The sequence below is a fragment of the Bos indicus genome, chromosome 21, assembly GCF_029378745.1.
Source record: "Bos indicus isolate NIAB-ARS_2022 breed Sahiwal x Tharparkar chromosome 21, NIAB-ARS_B.indTharparkar_mat_pri_1.0, whole genome shotgun sequence".
In the NCBI taxonomy this organism is placed as follows: Eukaryota; Metazoa; Chordata; class Mammalia; order Artiodactyla; family Bovidae; genus Bos; species Bos indicus.
Window position 1 is genome coordinate 22,598,863 of NC_091780.1, and position 12,157 is coordinate 22,611,019.

Here is a 12,157-nt window from a genome sequence, read left to right on the forward strand (position 1 = left end):
TGCCTCTGCCAGTAGGTGGCAGCGGCGAGAGGAGAAAAGCGGCTGGCAGAGTACCTGGCATCCCAGCAGGCACTGAGTGAGTACCTGTTGCGAATGAGTGGATGAGCAGACGCCCAGAATCAGTTCCAGGCTGGTGCCACGGAGTGTTCTGGGCTCTTTGCGGCCAGCCCCATCTCAGTGAACACTGGATCTTCCAGTCTCCTTTCCCTCCCATCCCCTCCAGCACAGGTAGAAGGAGAGGACCAGACAGTCTACTTAAAGAGCAGGGTTTTATTCACAACTTCAACAGGGAAGCGAGAAATACGGCAGGGACATCATCTGCATCTGCACTGGCAATATTCCTGACAGCCCAACCAGAAATCACAGTAATGGAGTGACAGAGATGTAAGCCCATGATTTACATCCAGATGGGTCCCATACAGCACCTTCCCTGGGTGGGCACAATTTCAGCCATGTCGTCATGTCTTCCTGATTAATAGCATCACTTCTGCAGCGTTTGCACCAGCAGCCTCCTGTGCTGAAGGGGAACACACAGAGGAATTGGCCCGGGCGGGGGTGGGACAAATGATAGGGGCATCCTGCCATTCCTAAGTGCAGGGGCACCCACAGAGGTCGGCAGGGGCAGCCTTCCCACCCCACCCAGTACCTTTCTCCCTGAAGGGCCTGGGAGGGGTCAGGGCAGTGGTTTTCTCAACCTCACAGAGTGGTCATGACAGTCAATGGAGATCCTAGAAATAAAGTCCAAGCACCAGGCCTGACCCTGGGCCAGACAGTGTTCTGACTCCCCAACCTCCAGCTCTGCCCTAGACCTCACTTCTGAAGTCCCACCCCCCAGGGCTAGGTACTGCTTCCTCTGAGATTCTCGAGTTGGTCTTCATGTTTCAGGCCTTCAAGATCAGTGGACCCAGAGGGGCCATCGTCTTCCTTCAGACCCAGCCAGCCTGAGTACCTAGCCCTTACACCTGAGGTCTTTAGGGGCTGTGCAGCATGTGAGGTCTTAGCTTCCCAGTCAGGGATCAAACTCATGTCCCATGCAGGGGAAGCAAGGAGTCTCAACCACTGGACTGCCAAAGGAGTATCAGGGTGGTGGTTCTGTGCATCAGGAGAGTCACGGTTGACTGGGGCTGGGGATGAACTTTCTCTAGGGAATGTCCCTCCCTTCTTTCAAAATGTACACACTATATGCTAGGCACAGTGGGAGACACACGGTTAAGTCAGCCACCGGCGGTGCCAGGGAGCTCACAGACTGGTAACAGCTTCTGTTTACTAAATGTTTTCTATGCATTAGGCATCACGCTCAGCATGTGACATAAATGGTCTCATTTAAGGGAAGAGGGACACTATTATTCCCACTTTAGGGTTGAGGAAGATGAGGCTTAGAGAGGCTAAATGAATTTCTAAGGTCCCACAGCTACCAAGTAGCTGGATTATGAGCCCAGCATGCTGTCACCAGAGTCCACATTCTACTATACCTTACTGCCTTTTTCACAGAGCAACAAAGTACCAGGGAAGGGGTGTGGGATGGGGAGGTGCCAGGAGCAGAGAATGGGTGAGCTGCCCCTCTGCCAGCTGGAGACGAAGGCTGGCTTGGCTCCAGCTCTGGGGCCTTGAACCCTATGTGTGTGCGTGCTCAATCAAGTCAGTTGTATCCGACTCTCTGGGACCCCATGGACCCCGACAGGCTCCTCTGTCCATGGGATTCTCCAGGCAAGAACACTGGAGTGGGTTGCCATGCCCTCCTCCAGGGGACCTTCGAACCTGCATCTCTTACATCTCCAGCATTGGCAGGCAGGTTCTTTACCACTAGTGCCAGCTGGAAGCTCCCTCCCCACCAAACCCCATAGGTCAGTGGTTTACAACCAAGGGTAATTTTGGCTCCCTCCCATGACCCCTCAGCAGGGGACCTCTGGCAGTGTCGGGGAGCATTGTTGGTTGTCATAACTGTGGGTGGAGAGGGAGGCTACTCCAGTGGATAAAGACAAGGGAGGCTGCTAAACTTCCTACAATGCACAGAACAGCCCCCACAATGTAGGACTGTCCCGCCCAGAAGAGCAGGAGTGCTGGGGTTGGGAAACCCTGCCAGTGGTCACTGAGGCACACAAGAAACTGGGAAGAGCACTGGTCAAAGTGAACAAGGTCCAGACTTGGTCCTGGCTGCGGACTCACTCTTTTCATCCTTTCTGTGGGCCCCAGGGTCCCAAAAAGCACATACAGGGCACAGCAAAGGTGGACAGCAGGGGTGGGGCAAGTCTGCATAGACCAGAGGGTGAGGGGGTGTGGGAAGGCCCTGCTGGAAGAAGCTGGCTAAGCCCAGGCTGAGCCTTTAGACTGGGCAGTGGGTGAGGAGGAACGTCTTCCCCTACTTTTTTTGTCCCTTGGGGTTTGCTGAGGTCAGCTCCCTTTCTTTGGAATCCTCCCACTTTGAGCTCTGGATCACAGGGAGAGCCTAGAATCCCTAGCTTTCCTGGGCCTCTCCTACCCTGGCTGGGCACTCACACCCTAAGCCCAATGCGGGATCCAGGGGGAGCCCTGGCTGAGTTCTCCTGGCTCACCTGGGTGTGAGGTGCTGGGACACTGAGGCTCATGCCCAGAGCTTGCTTTTGCAGGAGGACCCTGAGCAGATGATGACTCAGCTGTGGTGTCTGGTCCCTCAGGGAGGTGTGGGGAGCTGTCCCCAGTAGGGATGGGCTGGGGGGCTCCAGGCTCTTCTTGCCCATGAAGTGACCTAGAAAGGAAGTGCCAAGGCACAGGGAAGTCAGGGAGCAAGGATGCTATCCCAGTGGGCAAGTCCCCATCTCTCCCGCTTCTCAGTTCTCCTGGCAGGAAGACACACACACAGCCTTTCTCCTCCTCGTCACCAGAAACCACAAAGAACCCCCAGTGGTGGCAAGGCCTGCACCTCAGCTTTTCCGGAGCAGGTAGAGGTGGGTGGACGGGATGGTATAGCTGGAAGGGGCGGTGGGAGGCCCCAAGGGCCAGGAAGAAACTCTGTCAGTTGTGAGGTCTGCTCAGAAGAGGGACGGGAAACAGCAGAGAAAGAAGTGAGGACAATAGGAGTCTGGAAGGTGGAGGTGCAGAGAGAAGACACACTAGAGGTCGGAAGATTCAGTGCAGTCTTGTCTAAGGGAAGAGGAACAGACTGGCAGGTAGCTCTAGGATCCAGCCTCAGCTCTGCTTTAAACCGGCTGAGTGAATGATTTAAACCAAGTCACTGGGTCTGGGTCTCAAGTTCCCCCATCTTACTAGATGAGTTCCAGGGTCCCCACTAGCCTGGACACTAGTGTCCATGTTGAGGAGAGGCCAGAGAAGGAAGGTGGGAGGGGCGGGGAGCGCTTGCCGGAACCCCGAAGACTCACCGGTGGCCCAGAGGTTGCCCCGCGGGTGCACTCGGATCTTGCTGGCCCGGCTGCGGGACTCCGGAAGATCCCAGCCGAGCGGGGCGGCGCCAGCCGCGAGCAGAGCGAAGAGCAGGAGGCCACCGAGCAGCCGAACACCCACCGCTCGCAGGGTCATGGCTGGGCACGGGCGACGCCTCAGTTCAGGTGCACTCGGCGGTGGCTCCAGTCCCCGGCGGGTGCCTTCCCTCCTTTTAAACCCGCGCCGCTGGGGGCGGAGCCCGCCCCGAGGAGCCCGCCCCCGGCGCGCTCGCTGCCGCCCCGGCCCCGCCCTCTCGGACTCTCAAGTCTGCTGGGGCCAGGGTCGGGGACCCCCTCCACTGCCCCCACGCCCGCCCTCCTGCCCCGACGTGGGCATGGCTTCCTCAGGGTGTCCGGGCCCAAGCCCACCAGCTTGAAGCTGAGGATGGGGGCAAAGCCGGCTCCCCTGGCCCTCCTCGCCACTCCCAACAGCTTTCGGGCGAAGAACGGCTTCAAGGTAGAAAAGGGGGCGAGGACGCCTCCTTCCTGGGTAACAGGCGTTACTGTGCCCAGCAAAGTGCACCGGAGGAGCTTGCCAGTCGGCCCCTCCCTCTTGGAGCATCTGACCTGCTCACCCAGCTATCTTTATGCCCTCTCTCCCAGCCAGCACTCACCAGGTCAAGCAGAAATCACGGCACATGCATGCTCCGGACAGGAGTGCAGAAGGATGGAAGGGGAGCCCTCCTCAACCCACCTCAAATGGTGAGAGCCTGGCTTCTCAGTCGGCAGGGAGGCAGATCTTTTGAGTCAGGGGAGTGAAAGGAGCACTGGACCTGGAGTCTATATACAAGCTGTGTGATCTCTTTGACCCTCACCTTCTTCAACTGTCAAATGGGAATACCCCGCTGCCCTATTTTTAATAATATTACATCTTTTTAGCCCAATTATTTTGTTGCAGGAAGCAGCAGTCCTACAGGACTCTCAAAGTCAGCATTCTCATGGAGCTGTCCATGCTTGTCTTGGAAAGAACTTTTAGGTCAGTGGCAACATTTAATGAACAGGAGAAGACGCTGTGCTCCAGAATAATACATTTATTTTTGATTAAATGTTCACCAAACACCAACATTCAGAGCACCATGCTAAGGACAGGAGGGGAGACAAAAAATAACAATCTGCTTCCACCTTAGCTGACCATCTCATTGGAGAGACAGAGTACAAAAGCAGTTAATGACGGAGGCGCAGGACACCAACCCACCTCTGGGCTCTGGACTCTTCTCAGAAACACTGCACAGTGTGGCTGTGAGAGAACCTACTCCCCAGACTGGCTCAATAATGGTACCTGCTATTATTACTCTTGCCATATCTAGCTCAGCAAGGCTCTGTGGATCACCATCTTAGAAGGGAAAGTGTGTACAAGAAGCTGATTGTCATGCTGAGCTCCCAGAAAGCATGACAGGCAGGACAAGGACACTCCATTTCCGGCCCAGGCTTTCTTCCCACTCTCCCTGCTTCTCATCTCCCACCCTGGCATTTACACCTCTCTGTATTCTTGTCACTGCTTAAGCCATAGTGTACAGATATAGCTCTCATCACCTTCCCATTATAATCGTTCCCTTTTCAACCCCCCTCCCTCTGCTTGCATCACACACCCATCCTGTCTTCTCTGGTCCTCGGTCACAGAAATTAGGAGGTGGTACTGACTGCTGCCTCACTTAGATGCTTGAAGGAATCTTATTTGGCAGGTTTCTCTCTCCTCATTTTATAGCTGCAAGCAGGCTCGGACTGGAAACAAACTTGCCCAGATGTCACGCTGGAATCAGACTTCAGGTCTGTTCAGAGCACTCCTTCCGGGCCCCAGAGTCATCAGGAACCAATGCTGCTTTCTCTGAGCCACGCCCACTCCCGCTGTACCATCCTGTTAAAGAGCAGGTTGGTGTGGACTTCTCAAGCGGGCAAGGGAGCAGGCGCTGACTGAGAGTTTCACCTCTCTTCTGCAGGTGGCCCTGGCACCTTGGTTCTGCTCTGACAGGTTCACTTATAGTTAGGCAAACCTCTGACATAGCCTGTGTTCACAGCTCCAACCACACCTGCGAGAATGATCCCAGATGCCCCTGGGGATTATTTCATCTGTCAGGTGAGCACAGGAAAAGAGGGGCCTCCAAGGACCCTGGAGAAAGAAGCAGGGCAGCAGCTCCACAGCCAGCTATAAACCGCTGTCCCAGGAATGCAGTGTTAGGCACAGCAGAGAGGGGACTTGCCCAAGACAGCACTTCCACATCAGATCCCTCAGGGAGTTGTGCTGAGCTGAGTTTAAAGTGAGGACCTCAACTGCACACTACCTGTTCCTAAGTCCTCTCTCCCTGGGGGAAGACAGACAGTGAATCACATGTACAGTGAATCATATGGAACTGCCAGGGGAAGCTCTTCAGAGCTCACTCTGACCCTCTGAGATTTCAGACAATGCAGAGAAGATTCAAAGGACACCCAAAAGATGAATAAGGGGTGAAAGATATATGGCAAATCCTCTGATAACCAACACCAACCAAATATTTAAACTGCATCATGCTTTTAATAAAGATTGCTTAAAATAAAGAACATGTGTATTAATGATTGCTACGTTTCATTAAATTAGAATCAATTACAAATAACATCTTTTCACAGCCAAATCTTTTTTTGTTGTTTTCCAAAGCACTTCCATGCACACTCCTTTGATCACCAACACTACTTTGATGCAGTAAAGGACAGTACTATGTCCATTTTATAGATGAGTTAACTCAAGTAAACAAGTTAGATGCAGAGAAGCTAAACAAACGGAAAAAACCTGAGTGTGGACTTCAAACACGTGAAAGGTAGAGGACAGAGAAGATAAAAAGCAGAAATTTAAATAAGACATAAATGAGCCTAGAGAAAAAGGAGGGGTGACAAACAGAGACGCTCAGAGTAAGACGGTGTGAAATCCTCCTCCTGGCCAATCTCTGAGCACAGATCCCACAGGCATGGGTTGTGGGGAGAAAGAGCAACATCTCGGGACATCTCAGGTCCTGCTCTTTAGGTTCAGAATGGGCAAGGGGCTGTAGAACCAGGAGAAATGCACAATCTTTAAGAGAGGAAGAAAAAGTGTCAGGGATATTTGATACAATTTCACAAAGTCAGAGGAAACACATAGGAACCAGCTAGAATATCAAAATATTAACCACTAATAAGGAACTATTTCAGGAACTGAAATTGCCAAAATACAAAAATTTTTTAAGACAATATTCAAAAACAAAATAGAGAAGATACATCTAATGAGAAAGTGATGAGGATGCCAAGAATGGCTAAGAAAGCTAAGCAGCTGCTGCTCAGCTAAATGGCACAGATGCTCAGGAAAGTTACAGCAACCCTAACCAAGTGAGAAGCCCCAGGCCCCGCGTTCATAAGGTGATTTGGGTGTAATAGGTACTTCAGAGGGCATTTCAGTAACTGAAATAAATACTCTTTTAACTCCAAAGAGGTTTAAATACTTGGAAATTTACCTGAGAATCTCACTATTTCTAGGAGATTTACTGAGGAAATCCATGGAAGAACAACCTAGGGCTTCTATGAAAGAACACCCAAGGGCCTTGTGATTGTGGGGTTTATTCCAGATAAATGAATCTCATGAGAGCTTATAAAGGTAGAATAACTGGGTTATGACATTGTGGCCTGGTTAACATAACCAGAATTTAAGTTCTGGCTCTGCCACCCACAGGTCTGGAGATCCTGGGGAAATCTCTTCACCTCCAGTTTCTCTCTTTGTAAAATGGAGTTTATTTTGAGGACTAAAGGAGAAAAAAAACAATCTGTTATAAATTCAAAAGCTCTTGGCCGAGCACTGGAGAATTCAGAGGACTCAGTATTATTAGCTGGATCCTAGGAAAAGCAAAGCCTGCCTTACATCTGAAGCCCATTACAGGGGAAAAAGCCTCCCTGGGTAGCGGGTGAGGCCATGGTATTGACACAACAGTCCACAAAATGCCTATTACATCATGACTTGTTTGATAAACAGATGCTAGCATACCTACCTCAACTTTTGACCAATTCCAAGAAACATGTTCTCTATGGCATTCTCTCTTCTTGCTTAAATAAGCTGTCAAGCTGACAACTCTCATCAAAGCATCATGCGAGCAAATTTCCTTACTTACCTGCCCAAAGTCCTGAGTACAAATTATTTTAACTAGATTCCTTGAATTAAAGCTGGAAACCAGCTTGAAAGGGTTCCAAATTTGGCTCAAATGGTAAAGAATCTGCCTGCAATGCGGAAGACCTGGGTTAGAACCAGCTTAGCAACCTAAATAAACTGGCCAGTTAAAGTAAGGGTTTTACAGAAATGATTCTTGATGGAGAGTAGATGGTATTCCAGAAACTCCTAAAATTAACAGAACAAGGATCTATAATTTGAAAGTTGCATTGAATATAACTGTATATGAGAGATGAGTAACTACTGTTTTTATAATACAAACTTAAGAAGAAGCAAGATAACATGTTCTTGACTGGTAAGGATTAAGAGGCTGGATAAAACAGACCTGCAAAGAGGTTTATCAGAATGGAGAAGAGGTATGAAATTTTTGTTTCTTAAAAAAGACCGTGAGTTTATAAAGACTTCCCTGGTGGTCTAGTGTTTAAAACTCTGCACTTCCAGTGCAGGGGGTACGGGTTCAATCCCTGATCAGGAAGATCCTACATGCCACATGATGTGATCAAAAAAAAAAAAAGACCATGAGTTTATAAAGACTTCCCTGGTGGTCTACTGTTTAAAACTCTGCACTTCCAGTGCAGGGGGTATGGGTTCAATCCCTGATCAGGAAGATCCTGAATGCCACATGATGTGATCAGAAAAAAAAAAAAAAAAGACCATGAGTTTTTAAAGATTAAGGAAAACTGCTTTACAGGAAAACTAACTGGAGGAAGATTCCTGGCTGATTGGATGGGCAGCTGATTTTTTGCGAGGTGGCTTTCTGCAGAAGGGACCAAACTATATCTGAACATTCTCAGGAACAGCTCTATGAAAATTATTAGGCTAATTAATATTGAGATTATTGCATAAAGCTACACAGTGTCCTTGCAGTGAGGTCTCAGAAGAGAAGTTTCTAGATCTCTGAGTGTCATTACACGTTTTAAAAAAATTCCCACTTTATATCCATTCCATGAACCGTAGAAATGATTCTTACCCTCTTCACATTAGTCCCTAAGAAGCTGAGAACCAAAGCAACGGATCTCCTCCAGCAGACAGCAGGCTCTTCTGACATGTCTTGTAGGTACTAACCTCACCTCCCATTTTATTCTTTTCTCCTCTCATGCTTATTTCAATCCCAAATTCTTCAACTGTTTTATATCATATCACATAGTACTGGAAGTATCTTTATGAGCCACTTTGTTCCAGACCCTTTCTGGAACAAAAGAGGCTATAAATAAATCTAAAATGTGAAAAACACTGTGACAGGGGCCAGGGGATACACAAGAATGAATTACAGGCTGGCGCTGTTTTCATGCCTTCAAGGAGCTAGCTGGAGAGCTGGACATACATAAGACAAACCACTCTGAGGACAGCACACAAAGTACTGAGGAGACAGAACCAAGAGGGAAGCACTGTATACCCGAGAGCTTGGCGAATTAGAAACACCCCTCTTTGAGCGCCCTGTGCATCTCTTAAGGTTGCACTTACGATCCTATATGGGAAGATCTGTTTACACATTGCCCCAATTAAGGCACTGAGTTCCTGGCAGAGAAGGGACCTTGCCTCACTCATCTCCCCAGGGCCTGGCCCCAAAGCTGGCACAGAGTAGATGCTCAATAAATGTCTCCTGAATGAGAAAGCTTTTAGTAAGTAGAGAAGTGAGCTGGCACTCCAGGCAGGGCGACCCAGCATAAACAAAGACTGGATGTCCATACAGTGAGACGAATGTCAAGGCTATGAGAACCTGGGGTCTGCTAAGAGCTGAGGTCAGAAAAACCCTGTGGGCCTGGGATGCTACTAAGTAACTACTAGAAGGCAATGTCCTTGATGTTTCTGATAACCTCTGCATATTCTAGTTCCTAACACTTTTTGGTTACACAGAATTCTTTCTATATCCAGATTCACCATAATTACGTGTGAAGGGTTAAATTTTTGTTTTATTTCTGAAACTTCTCTGATATTACTTGAGATTATAATAAGGGAGAATAGGGACAGAGACATGCCTGGCCAGGAAACAGCCTGAGGAGCTGACAAAGGTCCGTATAGTCAAAACTATGGTTTTTCCAGCAGTCATGTATGGATATGAGAGCTGGACCATAAAGAAGGCTAAGCCCTGAAAAATTGATGCTTTCTAACTGTGGTGCTGGGAGAAGACTCCTGAGAGTCCCATGGACCGCAAGGAGATCAAACCAGTCAATCCCAAAGGAAATCAGTCTTGAATATTCATTGGAAGGACTGATGCTGAAGCTGAAGCTCTAATACTCTGGCCAACTGATGTGATGGGCCAACTCACTGGAAAAGATCCTGATGCTGAGGAAGATTGAAGGCAGGAGGAGAAGGGGATAAGAGATAATGAGATGGTTGGATGGCATCACTGACTCAATGGACTTGAGTATGAGCAAATTCTGGGAGATTGTGAAGGACAGGGAAGCCTGGCGTGCTGCAGTCCATGGGGTTGTAAAGAGTAGGACACGGCCTTGCAACTGAACAACAAACTGAGGAGCATCCTGAGGAAGGGGGACAATCCATTCAGCCAGCTAGAATTTCTGAAGCTCAATAGAGTGATAAATGTCATAAGAAAGGTACCTTCAGAACCAGGGGGAGCTCCCACACCTGAGGGGTTATTAGCATTTGGTAACATCCTTATGCAAATGACCAAGAAATACAGTCAGGGATAACAGAGCCTTTATTCCAAGCCTAGGTTCTTTGAGAAGCCTGTGACTCCCTAAGAAAACTGACAAAAGCCATATTTCTCCCACTGAGAAAGAGAACATAGGAAGAGACCAAGAACACGCAAACAAAATGAAGAAAACAGGATTAACATAACATATTCTAGAAAGGGAACATGTCGTTTTAAATAGAACCGTTGGGAGATAAAGTTTTTAGATTTAAATTTGGCAAGACCAAGATAATGTACTCACTAAATATCAGGCAAATACAAATCACTTTCATGATTCATATGCTCCGATCCAGAATAACAGCACAACAGTGACGCGACCCTTAGTTACTGCTTCTGGTTCCAATGCATGATTATACTGAACACTTGGTATATGCTGCCGGATGCTACTGGGAAAACAGGGCTCAGTGTCTATGAAACGGGGCTCCTGCACTGGAGGAACTTACAGTCTGACGGGGGAACTTGAGTCCACAGCCACCAAGATACACAAATAGTATAAGGCTGCAAACACTGAATGACAGAGAAGGATAATTACGTTGTGAAAAAGTGTGACTCAGATGAGCAGAAACGAGAGTATGAAATAAGTGAAAACATGGTGGGACAGCACAAGGTTGCTTTGCGTCAGCACAATTCAAAGTCTGAACTTGACACGCAGGGGATACGAGGGCAAACACAACATCTGTGGTCTAAAAAGAGACACTTCCTAAAGGTAAGAGGGGTACGAAAATGAACTAACAGGTGGAAATTATCTAAAACAGGCACAGACCAGCATGTTATAGGGAAACTGGACGTAAAGTCACGCAAGCAACAGTCATGAGTTATGTTTCTGGAGTCAAGGCACGGTAATGAGAATGGGATGAGACGGGTAAATGCTGGCTTTTAAATGACTAAATATGATGAGGAAATGACAAACCCAGGCACATACGCCTTCGAAGAGAAGTTGAAATGTGAACGGGAAGTTTGCACGAATTGCCATGAGCTTGGGTTTAAAGACAGGACGATGGACTGGAAGAGTCCTGTGGGAACAGACAGAAACAGGATTGGAGCTGAGGACAGGCACTTGGAGCCAGCGTGTGGAGACTACCGAGAGGGGATGAGTCACAGCCAGCAGATAAACCCATCATCACGCTCTCATCTGGAGCTTTCTCAATTCCTCTTCCATTCTCTTCACTCACAATGGTTAAATCCACCTAACTTCCCACTAGCCCTGTGAAATCTCACAGAGTTTATACTTCCCTTAAAATAACGAATCAAGCACCTCTGGCATTTCTTACATTTCCAAAGAGCTTTTAAAAATACATCTACTGAGATTTCCCTGGAGGACCAGTGGTTAAGACTCTGCACTTCCAATGCACGGGGCATGGGTGTGATCCCTGTTCAAGGACCTAGGATCCCACATTCCTTGTGGTGTGACCAAAAAAACCACATTCTATTTACTAATAAAATCTCCCAGTTTTAAGTCTTATGTTTTAGCAGTAAAATATAAAACGTGGGAACACGGTACCTCATTCCACAAATAATGTTTGTTTGTTTGTTTTTGCCTACTAGAGTGAGTCAAATATTTTTAAATGATCTGATTACTTTTCAGAGAAATTTAGCTGTTGCTTCAAACTATGACATCCAGTTAAAGAGGAGAAACAGTAATTTTATAAGACTGGTATGAAAATAAGCAAGTGAAGAAAATATAAAGACTTCCCTCCCAGTAAGTGTAAAAGGAGGAGGAACCTGGATCACGGAGGATACAAGTACAAGCATGTTTATACTCTGGCGAGCTAGGATCACAAAGAACTCCGAGATCCCAACCTTTGCCAGCAGAACACACGACTTCTCCCCAGAGGAGTCTCAGAAAGGCTGGTACGAAAACAGCCAGTTACTACTGGCTCAACAGTTAGCCCACCATCTTTAGGTTATCAGGAAGGAAAAATGGAG

General features: G+C 48.1%; 1 protein-coding gene across 3 annotated transcripts; it reads right to left on the minus strand.

Moving 5' to 3' along the window:
• Positions 1–250: 250 nt before the first annotated feature.
• NMB (neuromedin B) lies at positions 251–3,577 on the minus strand. 3 transcript variants are annotated; one of them, XM_019983964.2, is made up of 3 exons: positions 3,357–3,577; positions 2,553–2,725; positions 251–512 (listed from the first exon to the last, which is right to left on the minus strand). In XM_019983964.2, the coding sequence occupies exons 1-3, from the start codon at positions 3,511–3,513 to the stop codon at positions 459–461; spliced, it is 384 nt and encodes a 127-aa protein (XP_019839523.1). In that variant the 5' UTR covers positions 3,514–3,577; the 3' UTR covers positions 251–458. The 3 variants fall into 3 exon arrangements, with proteins under 3 accessions (XP_019839523.1, XP_019839524.1, XP_070631268.1); XM_019983965.2 differs by having other exon boundaries at positions 251–517; positions 3,357–3,576; XM_070775167.1 differs by lacking the exon at positions 251–512 and adding an exon at positions 702–728.
• Between the last annotated feature and the right edge of the window lie 8,580 nt (positions 3,578–12,157).